Genomic DNA, 18,413 nt, shown 5'->3' with positions numbered 1-18,413 from the left:
TCCCAATCAAGATCAATCGAGTCCTCTTGCTCCCAACCAAGATCAATCAAGTCCTCTTGTTTTCAAGATCGAATGAATTCTTTCAAGAACAATCGAGTCCTCTTGCTCCCAATCAAGATCAATCGAGTCCTCTTGCTCCCAATCAAGATCAATCGAGTCCTCTTGCTCCCAATCAAGATCAATCGAGTCCTCTTGCTCCCAACCAAGATCAATCGAGTCCTCTCAATCAAGATCAGTCGAGTCCTCTTGCTCCCAATCAAGATCAATCGGTTTATCAAAAGATTTCATACCGGTTAATCTCTTATTTGGCAACTCTGGTCGAGTGGTGTCTTATCTAGATCTTAGGTCGAGCGGTGCCTTATCACCCTCAAATTGGATCTTTGGGCCGAGTGGTGCCTTATCTAGATCTTCGGGTGAGTGGTGCCTTATCACCCTCAAAATTCTATCCCTAGTGGAGCCCCTCATATTTGATCTTTTGGCCGAGTGGTGCCTTATCTAGATCTTTGGGCCGAGTGGTGCCTTATCTTGATCTATGGGCCGAGTGGTGCCTTATTTAAATCTTTGGTCAAGCGGTGCCTTATCACCCTCAAATTTGATCTTTGGGCTGAGTGGTGCCTTACCTATATCTTCGGTCGAGCGGTGCCTTATCACCCTCAAAATTTGATTCAGCAATGCTCACAAGATAGAGATTTGGTTTTTTCGAGTTTTTCTTTTGAGAGTTATCAAAATATTTCATCGTGATTAACCGTCTGTTTTTAGCAACTCTGTCGCCTTTGAGCAAAGCGTCAGTAGTACATGCTCTTGGTGACAAAATTAGTTGGTCTTTTGTCTTTACCCTTCGGCTGTTGGCACAGGCCTTGGCCAAAGAGGGGCAAACTGTAGACACTGAATTTTGTCACCCCTCGGCGATGATGACAACAGGACACGGACAGACATCGATATCTCTCTCAAGAAGGACTCTTGTCCCTACATCTAAACCAAATCACCCTAACATCCCTAAAATGACTTATAAGACCCTTTTATCAAATGCTGAAGGAGGTACCGCTCACCCTCCCCCACCACGGCGGTCTCGTTAGTCGGTTAGCAGGCCGTGGGGGTCTAGGGGGCAGGTAGCCCCCCTGCGGGGGGTGTAGGGGGGCAGAGCCCCCCCGACAGTAAATTTCCTGAAGAGTCAGAAGGGAGCCAAAAACCCAAAAAATAAGGAAAAATGGCACTGCGCTCCCACGGCGCCGTGGACGCCTTCCCACACCACCGTGGGGGCATTCCCACGGCACCGCGGGGATGTGTATCGGATTTCCACGGTGCCATGAGGGGGTGTGACATCAGCCTGCTGACGTCACCCACGGCGCCATGGAAAAATCCTCCACGGCGCCGTGGACATCTCCACAGAGCCGTGGAGGACATATCTGGCCAGGAGAGAGAGGGGACCCCTCCCTATAAATAGGAGGGTCTCCCCCCCTCATTTCTCAAGCTTTTCTCGGGTAAGGAGACCCTCCAGGGCTTGTTTTGCCCCCTTTTCTCCCTTTTTTCCTCCATCTTTTCCTCGTGAGTGTGTGAGTGAGTAGAGTTCTTCGACGTGGGTAGATGCTTCTGTTACCCATCCAAGCATAGAGCGATTCTGCTCTTGGGAATTGTTATCTTGTCAATGTACGGATAACGAAAAATCCCCTTTACAGCCGTTATTCTGTCTGTATACAGATAACGAGAATCTCTTATATAGCCGTTACTCTGCCCAAAGTCTGAGTGATAAAACTCATCTCGTATAGCCTCATTCTGTCCGACAAGAGAGAGACAAGCCGATCGTCCGTCTCCACCTGAGCCGTGGGACATCACATATTTTGCCCTCGGTGCGCTTTCATTTATTTCTTGCATTTCTAGACAGGTATCTATCTCTTTCCCTTTCATTATTTTTGGCATAATGTAGACAATTAAAGCAACTCGTTTAGTGTACATAATAAATGATTTTCTCTTCCTTTGTTAAGATTAGTGTATCATAATTTAGCCTTACATGTTAGTATAAGATATATTATCAAGGGAGAATATTCAAAAATCAGCATCTAGTAGAAAGACCGGTTTATCCGGGCGAGGTGGGTGCCTAACACCTTCCCACCCTCGTAACCTGACTACTTACCCTGAATCTCTGACCAGACCATATGGAATCACGTAGCCCTTTCCGCTAACCCTGGATGGGGCTACACCCATTGGGTCCTAGGCCCTAATCCTAGGTGGCGACTCCATTTCTTTATAAAGCATGATCCCAATCCCCATGATGATATATCGGAATGATACGCCATTATTCATCGAAGCCAATCCTTATCGCCATAAGGCTGAGGAACCCTCGTCCCGAGGACCACGGTACTTATAATAGGCAGCACAAGCACACTAAAGCACGAACAATGGCATGTACTGGCAGGTGACCAGAGAAAGTGTCAAGGCACCGGAGTATAAAATAGCAGAAGGAAGGAGAAAGCAAGAGGATTCGAATTCGTAGATTATCAGTAAGGATCACAGTAAAGCAAGAAGCCCCAATTTATAGGCTAAAGAAGGAAGAGGAAACGTCTAGATCCAAAGGTCAGTGGCAAAACCCATCGTGGGGTTGAGAATGATTGACTCTGGGCATACCCGAGGCATCATAAAGGACCATGCCATGTGTCTACCCAACAATGGGTGCCTTGGCGCAACAAGGATCGAGTGGCAGTAGATCCTGCCTAGACCTCATAATACCTACGGCCACGTGGCCAGCAGCTTGTGGCATCTCAAGCATCGCCAAGCCGAAATTGCAAGGGTTTGAATCGAGGTACCATTATGACCGAAGCCACATGTCAACTGACGACTGGAATGTTAGGTCACGTCCAGCTATCAAAACGACACATTTACGAGTACGAATTCAAACCGATTCAACTCCCCTGGGCGATAACGCCCAAGGGAGTGGGGGGGCTCGTGATGGGTCAAGAAGTCTTTGACTACGAGAACGAGTTAATGAGCACACAGAGGTTGGGCTGAGGACACGTGTGACTGACACGAACCGATGAGCTCATCTAGAATGAGGCCAAAGAAGCGACAGGCATCATTTGGCACTGAGCTAGGATCCAACTCGTACCATAGTGCGGGTACGCCCGTCCACCATCCAAATAATGACGACTTGGCCCAAGCCAGTAAAAAGGGATGACCTCCATACTTCACATAAGCCACTCAGACCTTGCCATGAGCCAACATGGCCCGAGATTAACATGCACGTTGTGCCTAATCAGGCGCGTGGGAAGTTATGGATAAACATTATCCCCCACATCTCTTATAAACATTCTCACTCCACTTCGGGAATCCAGCTTTCCTATTAGGGCACGATTCTGCTCATCACCCACCTTAAGTAAGGGAGGTAACACCCAATTACGATTATCTGAATTCTACTCTAATTATCTGTTGCTAAGGATTCTGACTTAAGCATCGGAGTGAGATCGCTGGCACAGCCCGGTACTCTCTGCTAATCTCGTTTTGTAGGCATAGGACACTCCGATGATTTTTTTGACGTAATACTCATAAATCCAAAATACCTTTATTATGGCAGATAATCTTTCAACTTCCCTTGCTAGTTTTTTCTCTTAAGATTGAGAGTCAAAGATAAAACATTTGTTTCTGTTGGCGAGGAAAATCGTAACACTCACACACAGGGGCAAATGCACGTGGTGCAAATAGCGCAGGCGTGCCAGAACCTTTGCACAGGGTTAAACAAGGCCAAAAATAGCCTAATCTGACTCCTAACCAGGCAAGCCGGTCTCCGTCTTGCCTGAGTAGCTCTAAGGTCTTTTGGGTTAAGCCAACAGCGTAGGTCGCAACCTAAACGCACTACCAGATTGCTAAAAGAATGAACCACTGGACACAAACAAGGATAAATGAAACTGAAATAATGAATATACTATTTGATTATACCAGATATGAACGTGGACTTTGTGCATACACCCGCGTCACTCTATGAACATGACCGTATAGCCTCTCAGTCCAAGAAAACGACAGAAACCAACAAATGATCAAGGAAAGACAAACAACAAAGCAAAATAAAGTAAAAATAAAGCTACTAATCTTGTCAGGTGTGTTTGTGTGTCTCTTTCAGATTAGTCGACCTCCTTATATAGGATATGTCCTTCTTCCTATCAGTCTGTGCGGTTGCTCCCCACCAAATCCTCCTTTCTCTGTCCATACTTCCCAGTCCCAGTTAGTAATCACCACATGTCCCACCAAGCCTATACCACCCCTAACTGGCAATGCCATGGTGGGGTCCACTTCTGCCCTACACTCTCACGTTCCTTGGGCGATGTCGCACCTGGTTAGCTCCTCTTGCATCTCTGCCACATGGCTCAGTCCCCGGGTGATGGGATGAGATCATGTCTCACGCAACCAATCCACCTACAGCTCCCAGCCTGGCCGTCCAACTCTGGTCCTATGGCCCGGCCTGACCTAGACCGACGGTTTTTGGTAGCAAACAGTTTCTAAATTCATGCATTCCAACTCTTGAGACTCCCTACTGAATCCTGATTTATGTGCATTTTAACTGCGTTGAAGCTCTATCCCGTGTAGCTCGAGCAAGAAGCGAAATGAAGTTCTTGCACTAAGGATGGAGCTCGAGCAAGATAGGCAGCACGAGCACACTAAAGCACGAACAATGGCAGGTACTGGCAGGTGACCGGAGAAAGTGTTAAGGCACTGGAGTATAAAACAGCAGAAGGAAGGAGAAAGTAAGAGGATTCAAATTCGCAGAGTATCAGTAAGGATCACAGTCTAGCAAGAAGCCCCAATTTATAGGCTAAAGAAGGAAGAAGAAACGTCCAGATCCAACGATCAGTGGCAAAACCCATCATGGGGTTGAGAACAATCAATGCTAGGCATACCCGAGGCATCATAAAGGACCATGCCATGTGTCTACCCATCAATGGGTGCCTTGGCGCAACAGGGATCGAGTGGCAGTAGATCTTGCCTAGACCTCATAATACCTATGACCACGTGGCTAGCCGCGTGTGGCATCTCAAGCGTGGCCAAGCCAAAATTGCAAGGGTTCGAATCGAGCTGCCATTATGATCGGAGCCACATGTCAACTGAAGACTGGAATGTTAGGTCACGTCCAGCTATCAAAATGTCACATTTGCACGTGCAAGGATAGATGCCAGGGAATTCAAACCGATTCAACTCCCCTGGGCGACAACGCCCAAGGGAGTGGGGGGCTCGTGATGGGTCAAGAAGTCTCTGACTACGAGAACGAGTTAATGAGCACGCAGAGGATGGGCTGAGGACACGAGTAACTGACATGAACCGATGAGCTCGTCTAGAACGAGGCCAAAGAAGCGACATGCATCGCTTGGCACTGAGCTAGGATCCAACTCGTACCATAGCGCGGGCACGCCCCTCCACCATCAAAATAACAATGACTTGGCCCAAGCCAGTAAAGAGGGGCGACCTCCATACTTCGCATAAGCTACTCAAAGCTTGCCATAAGCTAACATGGCCTGAGATTAATGCGCACGCTGCGCCTAATCAGGCGCGTGGGAAGTTATGGATAAACATTATTCCCCCACATCTCTCATAAACATTCTCACTCCACTCCGGGAATCCAGCTTTCCTATTAGGGCATGATTCTGCTCATCGCCCACCTTAAGTAAGGGAGGTAACACCCAATTACGATTATTTGAATTATACTCTAATTATTTGTTGCTAAGGATTCTGACTTAAGCATCGGAGTGAGATCGCCGGCACAGCCCGGTACTCTCTGCTAATCTCATTTTGCAGGCATAGGACGCTTCGATGACTTTTCTGACGCAACACTCATAAATCCAAAATACTTTTATTATGGCAGATAATCTTTCAACTTCCCTTGCTAGTTTTTTCTCTCAAAATTGAGAGTCAAAGATAAAACATTTGTTTCTGTTGGCAAGGAAAATCGCAACACTCACACACAGGGGAAAATGCATGTGGTGCAAATAGCGCAGGCGTGCCAGAACCTTTGCACAGGGTTAAACAAGGCCAAAAATAGCCTAATCTGACTCCTAACCAGGCAAACCGGTCTCCCTCTTACCTGAGTAGCTCTAAGGTCTTTTGGGTTAAGCCAACAACGTAGGTCGCAACCTGAACGCACTACCAGATTGCCAAAAGAAAGAACCACTGGACACAAACAAGGATAAATGAAACTGAAATAATGAATATACTATTTGATCATACCAAATATGAATGTGGACTTTGTGCATACACCCGCGTCACTCCAAGAACATGACCGTACAGCCTCTCAGTCCAAGAAAACGACAGAAACCAGCAAATGATAAAGGAAGGACAAACAACAAAGCAAAATAAAGTAAAAATAAAGCTGCTGATCTTGTCAGGTGTGTTTGTGTGTCTCTTTCAGATCAGTCAACCTCCTTATATAGGATATGTCCTTCTTCCTATCAGTCCGTGCGGTTGCTCCCCACCAAATCCTCCTTTCTCGGTCCATACTTCCCAGTCCCAGTTAGTAATCACCACGTGTCCCACCAAGCCTATACCGCCTCTAACTGGCAATGCCATGGTGGGGTCCACTTCTGCCCTGCACTCTCACGTTCCTTGGGCGATGTCGCACCTGGTTAGCGCCTCTTGCATCTCTGCCATGTGGCTCAGTCCCCGGGTGATGGGATGAGATCATGTCTCACGCAATCCATCCACCTACGGCTCCCAGCCTAGCCGTCCAACTTTGGTCCTGTGGCCCGACCTAACCTAGACCGACGGTTTTCGATAGTAAACAGTTTCTGAATTCATGCGTTCCAACTCCCAAGACTCCCTACTGAATCCTGATTTATGTGCATTTTAACTGCGTTGAAGTTTTATCCCGTGTAGCTCTTAGATATGAGTACTCACATCTGATGAAGTTATTGATTGTCGCTTATTTAGCTCTTAAGTCCTTGAATCTTTGAGAATATTAAACTACCCTTCCAACCTTAACTTTAAAAGGTCCATGCCTACAATTAGATGTTGGAAATATATTTAAGTATATTACATGCTTACACGGTGTTTAGCAGAAGGAGGAAGAAGTGGGTGAAGGCCCCATAAGTGTAAAAATCGAGAATTCATAGGTTCACGCAATGACAGGGTGTTCGGAATACCAAGGGTGTGTTGCAATGTGTATTGAAAATAAATTTGAAAGATTTTTGTGACCTTGATTCACCCTATCTCATTGTTAACTTGGGAATATCAATATCTAAACTAAACATTCATCACATGAATTTAAAATAAACCATACATTATTCTTAACAGTTAAACAAACATCACATGTCATACCAAAAAAAATTTATATGTAATTAAATTACTTTAGTGGTTATAGGATGGCATTTAGAGTCAAATTGACTTTACATCACATGTAATCACTTTGATTCCATAATGGGTTAGATTAACATAGCCTCATTAGTTTCCCACTCAACTTATTAGGTCGTAATGCAAATGCAAATTATAATCAAAATAACAATAACAATGGAAATAATAAAAATAAAAAATCCATCGAAATTTTGGTTGCTTAATCCAAGTGATCAACAGCTCTGATCATCCCTCAATCATCACTACTGATTTTCTCCCAATCAACATCTCCGACCATTTTACAATCAAATAAAATGAAACCTTAATTCTATTTATCACAATTCTTAAATAAATAAACCTCCAAAAACCAACCCAACAATTAGGTTGCCGGAAGGGAGTATAAGTCTTTAGAAAAAAATAAGAGATGAGAGAGATATAAATACCACAATATGCATGTCATCCACATAATACATCCAACCACATGGTCAATTTTTAATCCACATTGCATAGATTTGATCATTTCATTTCATTTATATAAAAATTAACTCTTATAAACCATATTTTAATTTACTAACATTTAGTAAACATAATTATATGTTATCTCATAACAAGTGTATATCTTATGTACTAGAAATTTTCGAACCTCCAAATAATTTTCTAATATTATATCGCATTTAATTTTAAAAGGGTTCAAGTGCCCTAGGCTTATAAGGATTTCACATCTCATGTGGGACAAGGAACCCTTACTTGTGCTAAGTATTCTCCTAAAGTAGTATCTTATGTGCCAAAAACATACAAGTCCAACTTGCAATCCCATTGCCTTACCAGACATTCCAGTGGGCCACACAAGAATGTACACATAATGGGCCTCTAATTAATAACTATGAAGTTACAAAATATTAGAGTTTAAAGGTCTATGGAAAATATTAGATAAAAGAGGCCGATACTCAATCATTGGTCTACCATGATTGGGTAAGAGTTTGTTGGGTTTAAAATATATAATGCCCATATGAGCTTAAATTAAAACACTTTTAGTTAAGCCACAAACAGACTTAGGGCCCTTTTCCTTTATAATAATGGGCTGGGCCAATTCAGGCCGAGTTGGATCCTATGATCACAAATGCAAAATCCCATTCTTGTCATGTTTTAAGTCCAAAAGCCCATAAAGTAACTTATCTCACATCACCTTATGATCCCCACTTGGGCTCGAAACAACTTTTAAAGAATCAAATTTTGTTTCTATTTAGAAATGATTTCAAACCATGTCCGTGGGCCTAAGCCCATAACCAAAAATAAATCAAAACCCATTTAAAAGCACATATGACTTAACATGGGGAAAATATCATTTTTCTTACCAAAAAAAGGGAAAAGATCTTTTACAGAGTGGGTTTCCCAAACCCTAAGACCATCTTTTTCCTCCCTTCTTCTTCTCCCTGTCGTTGTAAGTTGCAGATATTTTTATTATTTCATTATTTTTTATTATTCGTATAGGTTGCGAAGGAACTTATTACCATATGAGTTTTCATACTAATCTAGAACTACAGAAGGGAAGGTCATCAACAACACGCTATGGCCGTGGGCACTGCAACTAAAGGCCTTGGGTGCCTCAGCCATGGCAGCAAACACCTATTGCCAAGGCTGTGGGCACAACAACTTGAGGCCACAAAAAAGAGGGGACTAGTAGAAGATTGGGCATGAGGTGAGGGTCATCGATGACCATATGCATGCACATAGGCACACAACAGAGATAGGGGTCTACGGGGTTGGTAAACCTCACAACAGTAACAGGCCACACGAGGTCTACTGAGCATGGGTTTTGAGTGTGTGGTGCACGAGGGCAAGCTAGGTCTGCTGAGCAAGTGTGCAAGACAATAAGCAAGGCACGAACTTGGCCTACGGGACTAACTTGCTGGGCATGTGTGCCTTTGTAGGCCAAGTGCATAACAACAGAGTCTACTGGCTTGCCTGTGTGGGCCGACAATGCTGACCAACATTTGTTTAAATGAAATAAATGGATTAATGCAATGCAATACATCATTAAAAAGTCATTAGAATCCCCCAATTAGTAGGGAGGCTCTAATACCAATTGTTGGGAAACTACGGATCGTTCTATCGGTAGGGAGTTATCAATAAAAAAATTAAATCAGCAAGAAAGGTGATCGAGTTACCTAAAACCCACAAACGTAGTGCCTCCACAAAATCTTAGCCCTTTATTGGTTCATTTTCATCCCACTATGGCAACTACACGTTCCCATATGTATGACACCATCAACATCTCAAGTCTCACTTCTTCCAAGGGATATTTTCAAAATCACCATTGAAGCTTTTTCTCGAACCTTACTCTAAGGTTGAAGGCATGCTTATGTTTTGGATGAGGGGAGATATCCGAGAGGTGAGTGGGAGATATCCGAGAGAGAGAGAGAGAGAGAGAGAGTGTTTATTTTTTAAAACACTCCAATTAATTGTTAATTAATGTGTTTTGTCCACTTTCTGAAAGTAAACAAGACTTTTTAAACATGGGAATGCTTGTGGGAATGCATAGTAAATTGCAACCATAACATGTAGGTGGGTCCCACATCATCATATGGGTGTAGGCACATCACATCTCATGTGGATGTCCACAAATAATCACAGTCCACATCATCACGTGGAATTGTCGACATCACCATCCTCACGTGAACGTGGCCACACACACATTCTCTCTCTCTCAAGCATTATAGCCAATAAAATATAAGGGTTTTTGTAAAATACCCCCCTGAAAATGCCCATTTGTCCAAATACCCCCTTACAACTCTTTTAATTGTAAATTTCCCTTTATTTTCAACAAATTGTAGTATTTTGGTCCGGGATGTTAGGTGTTAGTTTTAAGGAATGTAATGACCAAAATGCCCTTTGACAAAAACCAATAAAAATTAAAAAACAAAGTGACCAAATTACCTTCATCTTCCCCAAATGATTTAAGGTTTAAAACCGAAAATCAAACCCTAAGCCATTTAAGAAAGATGAAACCTAAAATCAAACCCTATAATCACCCATCAATCCAATCGTAATTTCTTTTGCAAATCGAAGAACGAATGCGGGTATACAAAGTCTGGAAGAGCGTGGAAGAGCGAATACAGTTAACGGAGTGCAGTTTTGTTCTTGAGTCCAACATAACCTGTTTCCTTTTTAGGGTCGTAATAATCCAAATCCTTGACATCAAACGCAGCATTATCTGTTACGTGTCATTCACATAATATCCGCTATCCATTAAAAAACAAATTTGAGCCACCATGTCCAAGGAATCAGATCCGACCAAATCAGAAAATCCGTATACTCTGCTTCACAAACTTCACGGTACATGATATCGTCTTCCATTGGTTTGGTACGGTCGGCCAAAAACGAATAAGGGATCAACATCACGTCGTCTTCCTAGTTCCTGCTGCAAAACAATAAACCCAACTTAATGGGGTTTAGGGAAAAGATGGGAAATAGTTTAAAAAAATAAAAAAAGGGTAATCAAATAAGTTCGTAATTCCAAGGTCTGTAGATGGAAAACGAAGTTGAAGAAGTAGGATTCGAAGGCCAACCCAATCTCTATCATCTTCCCATCTTTCTTTGATTTTTCGATTTGCAGAAGAAATTACGATGGGTGATTATAGGGTTTGATTTTAGGGTTCATCTTTCTCAAATGGTTGAAAGTTTGATTTTCACTTTCAAATCCTAAACCATTTGGAGAAGATGAGGGCAATTTGATCACTTGATTTTTTAATTTTTGTGGGTTTTTATCACTAGGGCATTTTGGTCATTACATTCCCTAAAACTAACATGGGGAGTTTACAATTAGAAATGTTGTAAGGGACACTTGGGCAAATAGGCATTTTTAGGGGGGGCATTTGATAAAAATCCAAAATATAATGATACCATGATGGGTGAAACTAAATTGGGAAGGGGTAGGTTTCCATTGGGATTCAACTCAGCATGCCATGTGCCTGGTGAATGCAACATTCCTAATATTATATTTTTCATTACAGATGTTGCAAAACAAGTGTAACTATAATCTCCCAAATTGAGTAGATTAATACACATCAATCACTCCATAAAACAATATCTCATTATAGACTGTAAGGCTTGTGTGTATTGTCATACCCTAGTCTAAAGTATATACTATTTCAAAGATTTTGCAATATCGATTGGACCGGAAATTTTTTTCTTTTAAAATTGTTTGTGAAAGTAAATATTAATAGGATTAATTTGTAAAACTTTACAAAAAGTTTATCAAAATGCCACTGTTACTGATTTGTGTCTAATCAATTGTAAACATGTTCAAACAGTTGTAAACATTCTCTTTCCTTGATATTCTCCTAATAAGTACAGTGGATTCCATATTGGACATTTCTTTCGAACATAGCCAAATACTACGAATTCAGTACGCCGGTATGTAGTCCAGGAGACATCAACCGTTGGTGTTCGACCGCATTGATAAAGACCCTTCAAGTCAAGCGACCGATCGTATACTACAGACAAGAATTTCGTTCCAATTCATCTAATAGCAATATAAATCTAAAATTCTCGTATGATCTTGTTCAATGCACACGCCATATTTACATTTGCACTTGTGCCCTGGAATCTCCACTCTTAAGTATAGACAATGCGACGATCATATAAACGAGGTGTCCAATCCCGTCCCTAATCACGAACAGTTTTAGGTTAAAACCTAACCACTACTGAGGCCCGTTATTAAATTATGCAAATTAATTTATATATATTCCATATAAATATGGATTTGATGGATACATTTCCAACACCCACATGTCCAACAATTGAAATTGCTAAGGCACTAAACCATCCCAAGCCTCCCTAGAAAAACTTTTAGCTAAGGCACTAAGCCATCCCAAGCCTCCCTAGAAAAACTTTTACCTCTCCAAAAAAACAGATAGGGAGAGGGTTCTCTGAGCAAGCCACTACACCCTCCCACATTGTTTTTGAAGGCTGTGAGGGAAGCTTCAGATACATTCATATGCAAGTTCAAGTGAATTAACTGATTTGAATGGGGCTGATCCTAGGTCTGTAGGCCAAGCATGGGCTGAAGGACCTGGCTTAATCCAGGATCTAGAGTCAATAACAGAGTTTTAGTAATCGTTATCGAGATCGGTCTCGACGATACTAATCCGGATCAGCCCATATCAGTTTGGATCGGACATACTTACCTTTGTTTTCTTCAAAAAAAAAAACTTTAAAACATTTTTACACTTGATCCGGACTGATCCACCGATACGGGATTGGCTAGATACCGATACGAATCAGCCAATCCAATATGGATTCCTCAAACCATGGTCCACAGTCCGGACCCTAATAATGCACATATGAAAAGGTTGGTTTGGTCCATTAAAAAGAACTTGATGAGAGAAAGAGTTAATCAGTCATTACTGATAACTACCCTTTAATACACTTTATTTAAGTCTAACCTACTTCTGTCTCCTCTCTTAAAAGGCGTTCTTTTGTCAATGTTTCCGTCGCTTTTATTTCTTCACAGGGAGAGAGAGCCCCCAAAAAGATATCCTCAAATTCAAAAAAAGAACCAATCATGAATCACAAGAACCATGAGGAAGGGAGGGTGCCACGAGGCCCTAAATCATGTCATGACCAATTTGGTGATCTCTGTCTCTCCGTCTCTCTCTGAATTTGCCGGCAATTTCCCACTATAAGAAGCCTTCAGTTGAAAGGTTAACAGAAGAAACACATCAGGAATAAGGATAATCTAGGAAGATAGTGAGATGGGTACAAGCCCTTGCTGTTCCAAGGAGGGATTGAGCAAGGGCCTTTGGAGTGCTTATGAGGACCAAATCCTATCAGATTACATTAAAACACATGGAGAGGGGAGATGGAATCACCTCCCCAACAAAGCAGGTAGAAATGGATTAGCTAGTTTGATACTGAGAACAGAACATGTTCTATTGTAGTTTTTGTTTATTTGGTTATATTTTTTCTGTAGAAACACATATTTTGGATGTATTGGTTCATTCAATGCTGCAGGTCTCAATAGAAGTGGAAAGAGTTGCAGACTTCGCTGGTTGAATTATTTGAGACCTGGTATCAAGAGAGGAAACATATCCCCTGAAGAAGAAGAGCTTATCATCAGGCTTCACAAGCTCTTGGGCAACAGGTTTTCCTCCTCCCAATCCCAAAAATTCCAGGTTTTGAGTAGATGATTAAGTTTTCAAATAGTGATTAATTTGTACTAATCATTATATCCTGCCAAATTGGTGTTTGTAGATGGTCACTCATAGCAGGAAGGCTTCCAGGAAGAACAGACAATGAAATAAAGAATTATTGGAACACCATTCTAGGAAAGAAGGTCCAAGAAGGTCACTCCTTCCCCCTACCTCCACTTTCCACCCAGAATCACTTCAACTCAAACTCAAGTCAATCTAACCTGAAGAAGAAAAAGAACAAAGAGGAGCAGCAAAGCATTATCATGAGATTACAGCCACCACCACCAGAATCTGGGCAACTTGAAGCTGAAGCAATGGGGGAACCCTCAGCTATTATAAGCCTCAAAGCAACAGAACCAGTATCCTATGAGGGGTTGTCCTCCTTGTTCACCCATAGAGAAGAAGAGATCAGCTCCTCCAAGCTAATGGAGCTATGGTCATCTGACCTTCTGAATTCAGACTTCTCTTGGGTCTCCCATTGCCAAGATGGAGAAGCAGAGACAAATAATGGTAACAACTATAACTGGTACACTGATCTAAGTTTGGAGAATGAAGATGATTGGAATTGGATATGAGAGTTAAAAGCATTGGTTCCCTCCACCCAAATATTTTTAGTTCTACCATAGAAGCACACCCATTTCCTACACACTCTAAACAAAATCAAGAGTAAGAGAAATTTAAAACAAGTAGAGAACAGAAGTTTAATTACATAAAGGGAAGGGGGTTCTTGTTCAATCTCTAAATTCCTTCTAACCATATCTGATTTCTAGAAGGGGATTTAGTATTTCACTCAGAGGGAGAGTCCTGATTCCTCTGACTCCTCAAGAGTGGAAGTGTAAACAGTGTAGAGAGACCATATAAGAGCAAACACACCCAAGAGGATCCACCCAAGTATGTTGTTGCTTAAACCAAAGGGAAGTCCTGTTCCTTCTGTGCTCATTCTTTCATCCACCAGTGCCGAGGCCGGGCTTGACATCGCCGCTGCTGTTGCCGCTGCCACCAGTGATGCACTCATACCCATACCTGAGCAATTGTTAGATGCAGGTGCCTTCACCTCCATGGAACATACCACACGTCCTTTCTTTGCAAGTTCCGGCAACCCTGAACTCAAAATTTTTACAGAAATTTAAAAAGGAAAAGGAATACCCTTTTTAATGAAAAGATCAAGAAGAAAGCTTACCACCGAGGACAGGCGACGAAATGGCCCCAGCCGAACCCCTCCGGACGAGGCCGGCTCGCACGACCTGAAAGATTGTGTTGCTTGCAGTTACGGTAGCCATTTCTCTTGAATCCGGAAGAAAATGGAAGTTGAGAAAGACTGAAAGAGTTAACGAAATATCTGCAACTCTTTTCTGCTACAGGTGATCGAGGCCGAACGCACTAAAACCACAGAAGATGGATAGACGGATCGGAAACCCCTCGTTCCATGATTCTCCGTATTCTTTATCTGTTTATATATGCCCAAACAACATCCTCCACGTGTCACATTATCCATATCTTTTTTTCCCGGTAGATTCACATTATCCATCTCAAAACAGATGGCTCTTGTGCTTACTGACAGAGGCATTTCGTTTGAAAACTTAAACTTTTCATTTTGAAGTATATAATCACCAAACAATTCAATGGGTTAAGAAGGTTTCAAAAAGTTGGGCATAAACCTTAGAATCGTTAAGTTTTCATATTTAAAGGCCGATTCTAGGGTTCTTGTGATCGATTTCGGCAAGATTCAATTCTTGATTCCTTGGTTTAAGATGCTGAGTGTAGGTCTATTTTGGGAGTGCCTCAATGACACTTTTATAGGTGTATTTTGAATTTGTATACTTCTTTTCATTGTCCTTTGTTTTTTTTTCCAAAAATTTAAATCAAAGGTTAAAAAAAGAATTTTAAAAACAATTTGAAAAAATGACTTATCATTATATTATCTTCAAAAGCTATCATTACATCATACATTTTTAGAGTATATATATAAAAGGATAGGATTTTCCCTTGTTGGTATAAGAAATGTGTTGTACTTAAAGGGTAAAAAATAAGGTTACAAATTAATTATTATGACAATTTCTTAGATCTACTAGATAACAATGGAAATTATAAAATAAGTAGGAGTCAAATTTATTATACATCCACTACTTTCCATTTTGAAACAATTTACTCAATCCCCAAAGTTGGTTAATAGTCATGCCATGTTAGAAGAAATTAAAAGTAAACTTTCAAAATTGCCCCAAAAATCTATTTTAATTTTAAACCACGATGGAAAAATAGGAGGGAAGAGGCAGGCAACTTTCTCTACCTGTTTTTTTTTTATCTATTGTTTCACTTTTTTTTTTAATGATCGAGTTTCCTTCCACCAACTATGAATGAGATCTCATTTAGGGTGTAGGGAGAGAGCGAGAATAGGTATTGGGAGGGTATTTTGGAACATACCAAAACCCTAGGAGGGTTTGGTGGGTAGACCATCCTCTTCTTTTTTTTCTTTTTTTTTTGAGTATGTTTCTATTGTTTTCTATTTCAACAATTAAGATGTACTTTCTTTTGCATTCGATGCTCTAACGTTGTTTTTATATTTTTTAGGGGATAATAACCGCTTTGATTTCTACTCCTACAGTTAAGGTGTACTTTCATCGGATTTCACAGTTTTTAAAATTGTTAAATTAGGTTGGGGCAATTTTGCAAGTTTTCTTTTATTTTATTTTAACGTAGCATGAGTACTAACCAACTTTGGGGATTAAGTAAATCTTTTTAAAATAGAAAATAGTGGATGAAAAACAAATTTGAAACCTACTTATTTTGTAATTTCCGTTCTTATCTAATGGATCTAAGTAATTTTCCCTTAATTATTTGATGCGGGTGTCAAATGTGATGATATGTGTGAGAGAAAGGTGGAGTGCCTTTTATATAATTGGGTAATTGTGAGGACAATAGACATGGTGGAGGATCGTTATATAGCCTCTATCCCGTCTCCTCTTTGGGAGAAGGAAGGTGAATTGAGCCAGAGTCACCACCCAAATTATTAGGATCTAGGATATATCTACAAGAAATTTAACTCCATGACAGGCCATTGGAGACTAATCGGTCCATTTATCTTGGTAAGAGTTATATTATAGTACGTAAAAGGTATTAGGCACCCAAGTCTCTCCCCCCTCCCCCCCCCCCCGCCACCCAGTCAAACGGATTTTCCTGTTACTTGGCTAAACTAACTAGTATAAACTGCATGTGAATAAAACTAAGACACAATACAGAATGAAGTACATAGATCATTTTCAATAGTATTTGTTTTTTGGTAGAAATTTTCAATAGTATTTGATTAAGTTTTTATGATATGTAAATATCAATAAAAATGTTTACCAAAAAAAAATATCAATAAAAATAGGATAATCATTCATGTAACAATGGAATGTGATGTTTCCCAAAGTCACAAGATAAAATTAACATAATATGATACATAACAATTTTGAAAATTTACCTTATAAAGCAAGATGGCTCATGTGCCTATTGAAAATGATTCTTTCAAAAACTTTGGGCAAAGGTTGGGTACGCCGCCCGCTTCAAGTAAACGGGCCTTGAGCAATCAATGGGTGGGGTGAGATGTGTTTGCCAAGGTGGTCCTTTCAATGGAGGGTGGGAGAGAGACAGATACAGGGTGAGCACCCCGATCAAGTTCCCACCCTTTTCCCAAAAACTTTATAAACCTGTGAACTTTAGAGTATATATTATGAGAACCAACTATAATACGAAGAAAGTAAATCTAATTGTTTGGACAGCAAATGATGAGTTTATGATCGTCTTCTAATAGGCCTTTCAAGATTGTGGCTTTCAGGCAACCTCAAACTTGAATTTAGCGAAAGAATAAGACTATACGGTTTAGTAAACTACACATTGTACACGGTATATATATATAATGGGGAAATGTTCTCTGTGCCGAGGTCACAGGCTGCGCCCAGACACATGGGGAGTGAGAAAAATGACCATCCCACCCCCTGAATGATGGAAATGCCGCTCCCATGTATTTGGATGCAGACTACACTGTGGCACAGAGAACATCGACCCATATTTAATAAGGGCAAAACATTTCAAAACAAACAGCTTTGATGAGCTTATGAAAGCGGCCTTAATATTTGCCATGTATGTGACTAATCGGCATGGTTCTTCCTTGAGCAATATTGTCATTTCATCAACTTCATACCATTGAATGGAAAATATCTCACTCTTACAGAGAGGTTAATGTGGTGACGGACTCTCTTGCTTAAAAAGATGCAACGTCAAGGGTGCTCATTGGAAGGGGTATTTCATCCCTCCTTCATTACATTAGATGTGGTGTGAGATTGGCAATCTTGTCCTCATTACCGTATTTCATCCCTTCTTCATTACATTAGATGTGGTTTCGTACACGGTCGTATAAACCGTGTACGAAACTTCCCCCCCCCCCCCCCTTTGTTTTTTGCTTTTCCCCAAAATTCCCTTACTTTTTATTCACAATTTTCTCTCTCTCCTCTATTCATCTCAATCCAAGTGTCATGACTATCCAACCCTAACCCTACAAAAAACAAAAAAAAAAGGGTTAACAGCTTGAAGAAATTGTGAGAATGTGCACCACAAGATCAGATTAGGTTTTTATTTTTTATTTTTATGAAACAAGATAAGATTAGGGTTTAGTTCTTCGTCATTATCAATCAACAGACGTCATTATCAAATTTTTCTAGAGGATTTTTCTTCTCCTCAAGCATTTTTTATCACCGTCACTTCTTTCCTGCACAGCCACTTGTCTTTGTCCGGCTATTTTCCTGACCAGAGTATACCAATAGCAAACCCTCTCATTCTTTACTGCTCTCTTCTGGGACACAAATTTAGTCGAACTAAATAGCTCGAAGTAAGAAAAAAAAAGGGAAAATTTTTACGTTCTTCCTCAGAAAAATCAGAATC

General features: G+C 41.0%; 2 protein-coding genes across 2 annotated transcripts; one reads left to right on the top strand and one right to left on the bottom strand.

The window, feature by feature from the left end:
• Window positions 1-13,033: 13,033 nt before the first annotated feature.
• LOC122643700 (transcription factor MYB1-like) lies at window positions 13,034-14,078 on the top strand. Its single transcript, XM_043837298.1, has 3 exons — window positions 13,034-13,191; window positions 13,318-13,447; window positions 13,558-14,078. Exons 1-3 carry the CDS (start codon window positions 13,059-13,061, stop codon window positions 14,069-14,071), a joined length of 777 nt encoding a protein of 258 aa, XP_043693233.1. The 5' UTR covers window positions 13,034-13,058; the 3' UTR covers window positions 14,072-14,078.
• Window positions 14,079-14,286: 208 nt separating this feature from the next.
• LOC122646571 (photosystem II reaction center W protein, chloroplastic-like) lies at window positions 14,287-14,776 on the bottom strand. The gene is made up of 2 exons (XM_043840185.1): window positions 14,677-14,776; window positions 14,287-14,597 (listed from the first exon to the last, which is right to left on the bottom strand). The coding sequence occupies exons 1-2, from the start codon at window positions 14,774-14,776 to the stop codon at window positions 14,287-14,289; spliced, it is 411 nt and encodes a 136-aa protein (XP_043696120.1).
• Window positions 14,777-18,413: the final 3,637 nt, after the last annotated feature.

This window comes from Telopea speciosissima, chromosome 1 (assembly GCF_018873765.1).
Source record: "Telopea speciosissima isolate NSW1024214 ecotype Mountain lineage chromosome 1, Tspe_v1, whole genome shotgun sequence".
NCBI classification, from domain to species: Eukaryota; Viridiplantae; Streptophyta; class Magnoliopsida; order Proteales; family Proteaceae; genus Telopea; species Telopea speciosissima.
This window is presented reverse-complemented; position numbering and strand designations above follow the sequence as displayed.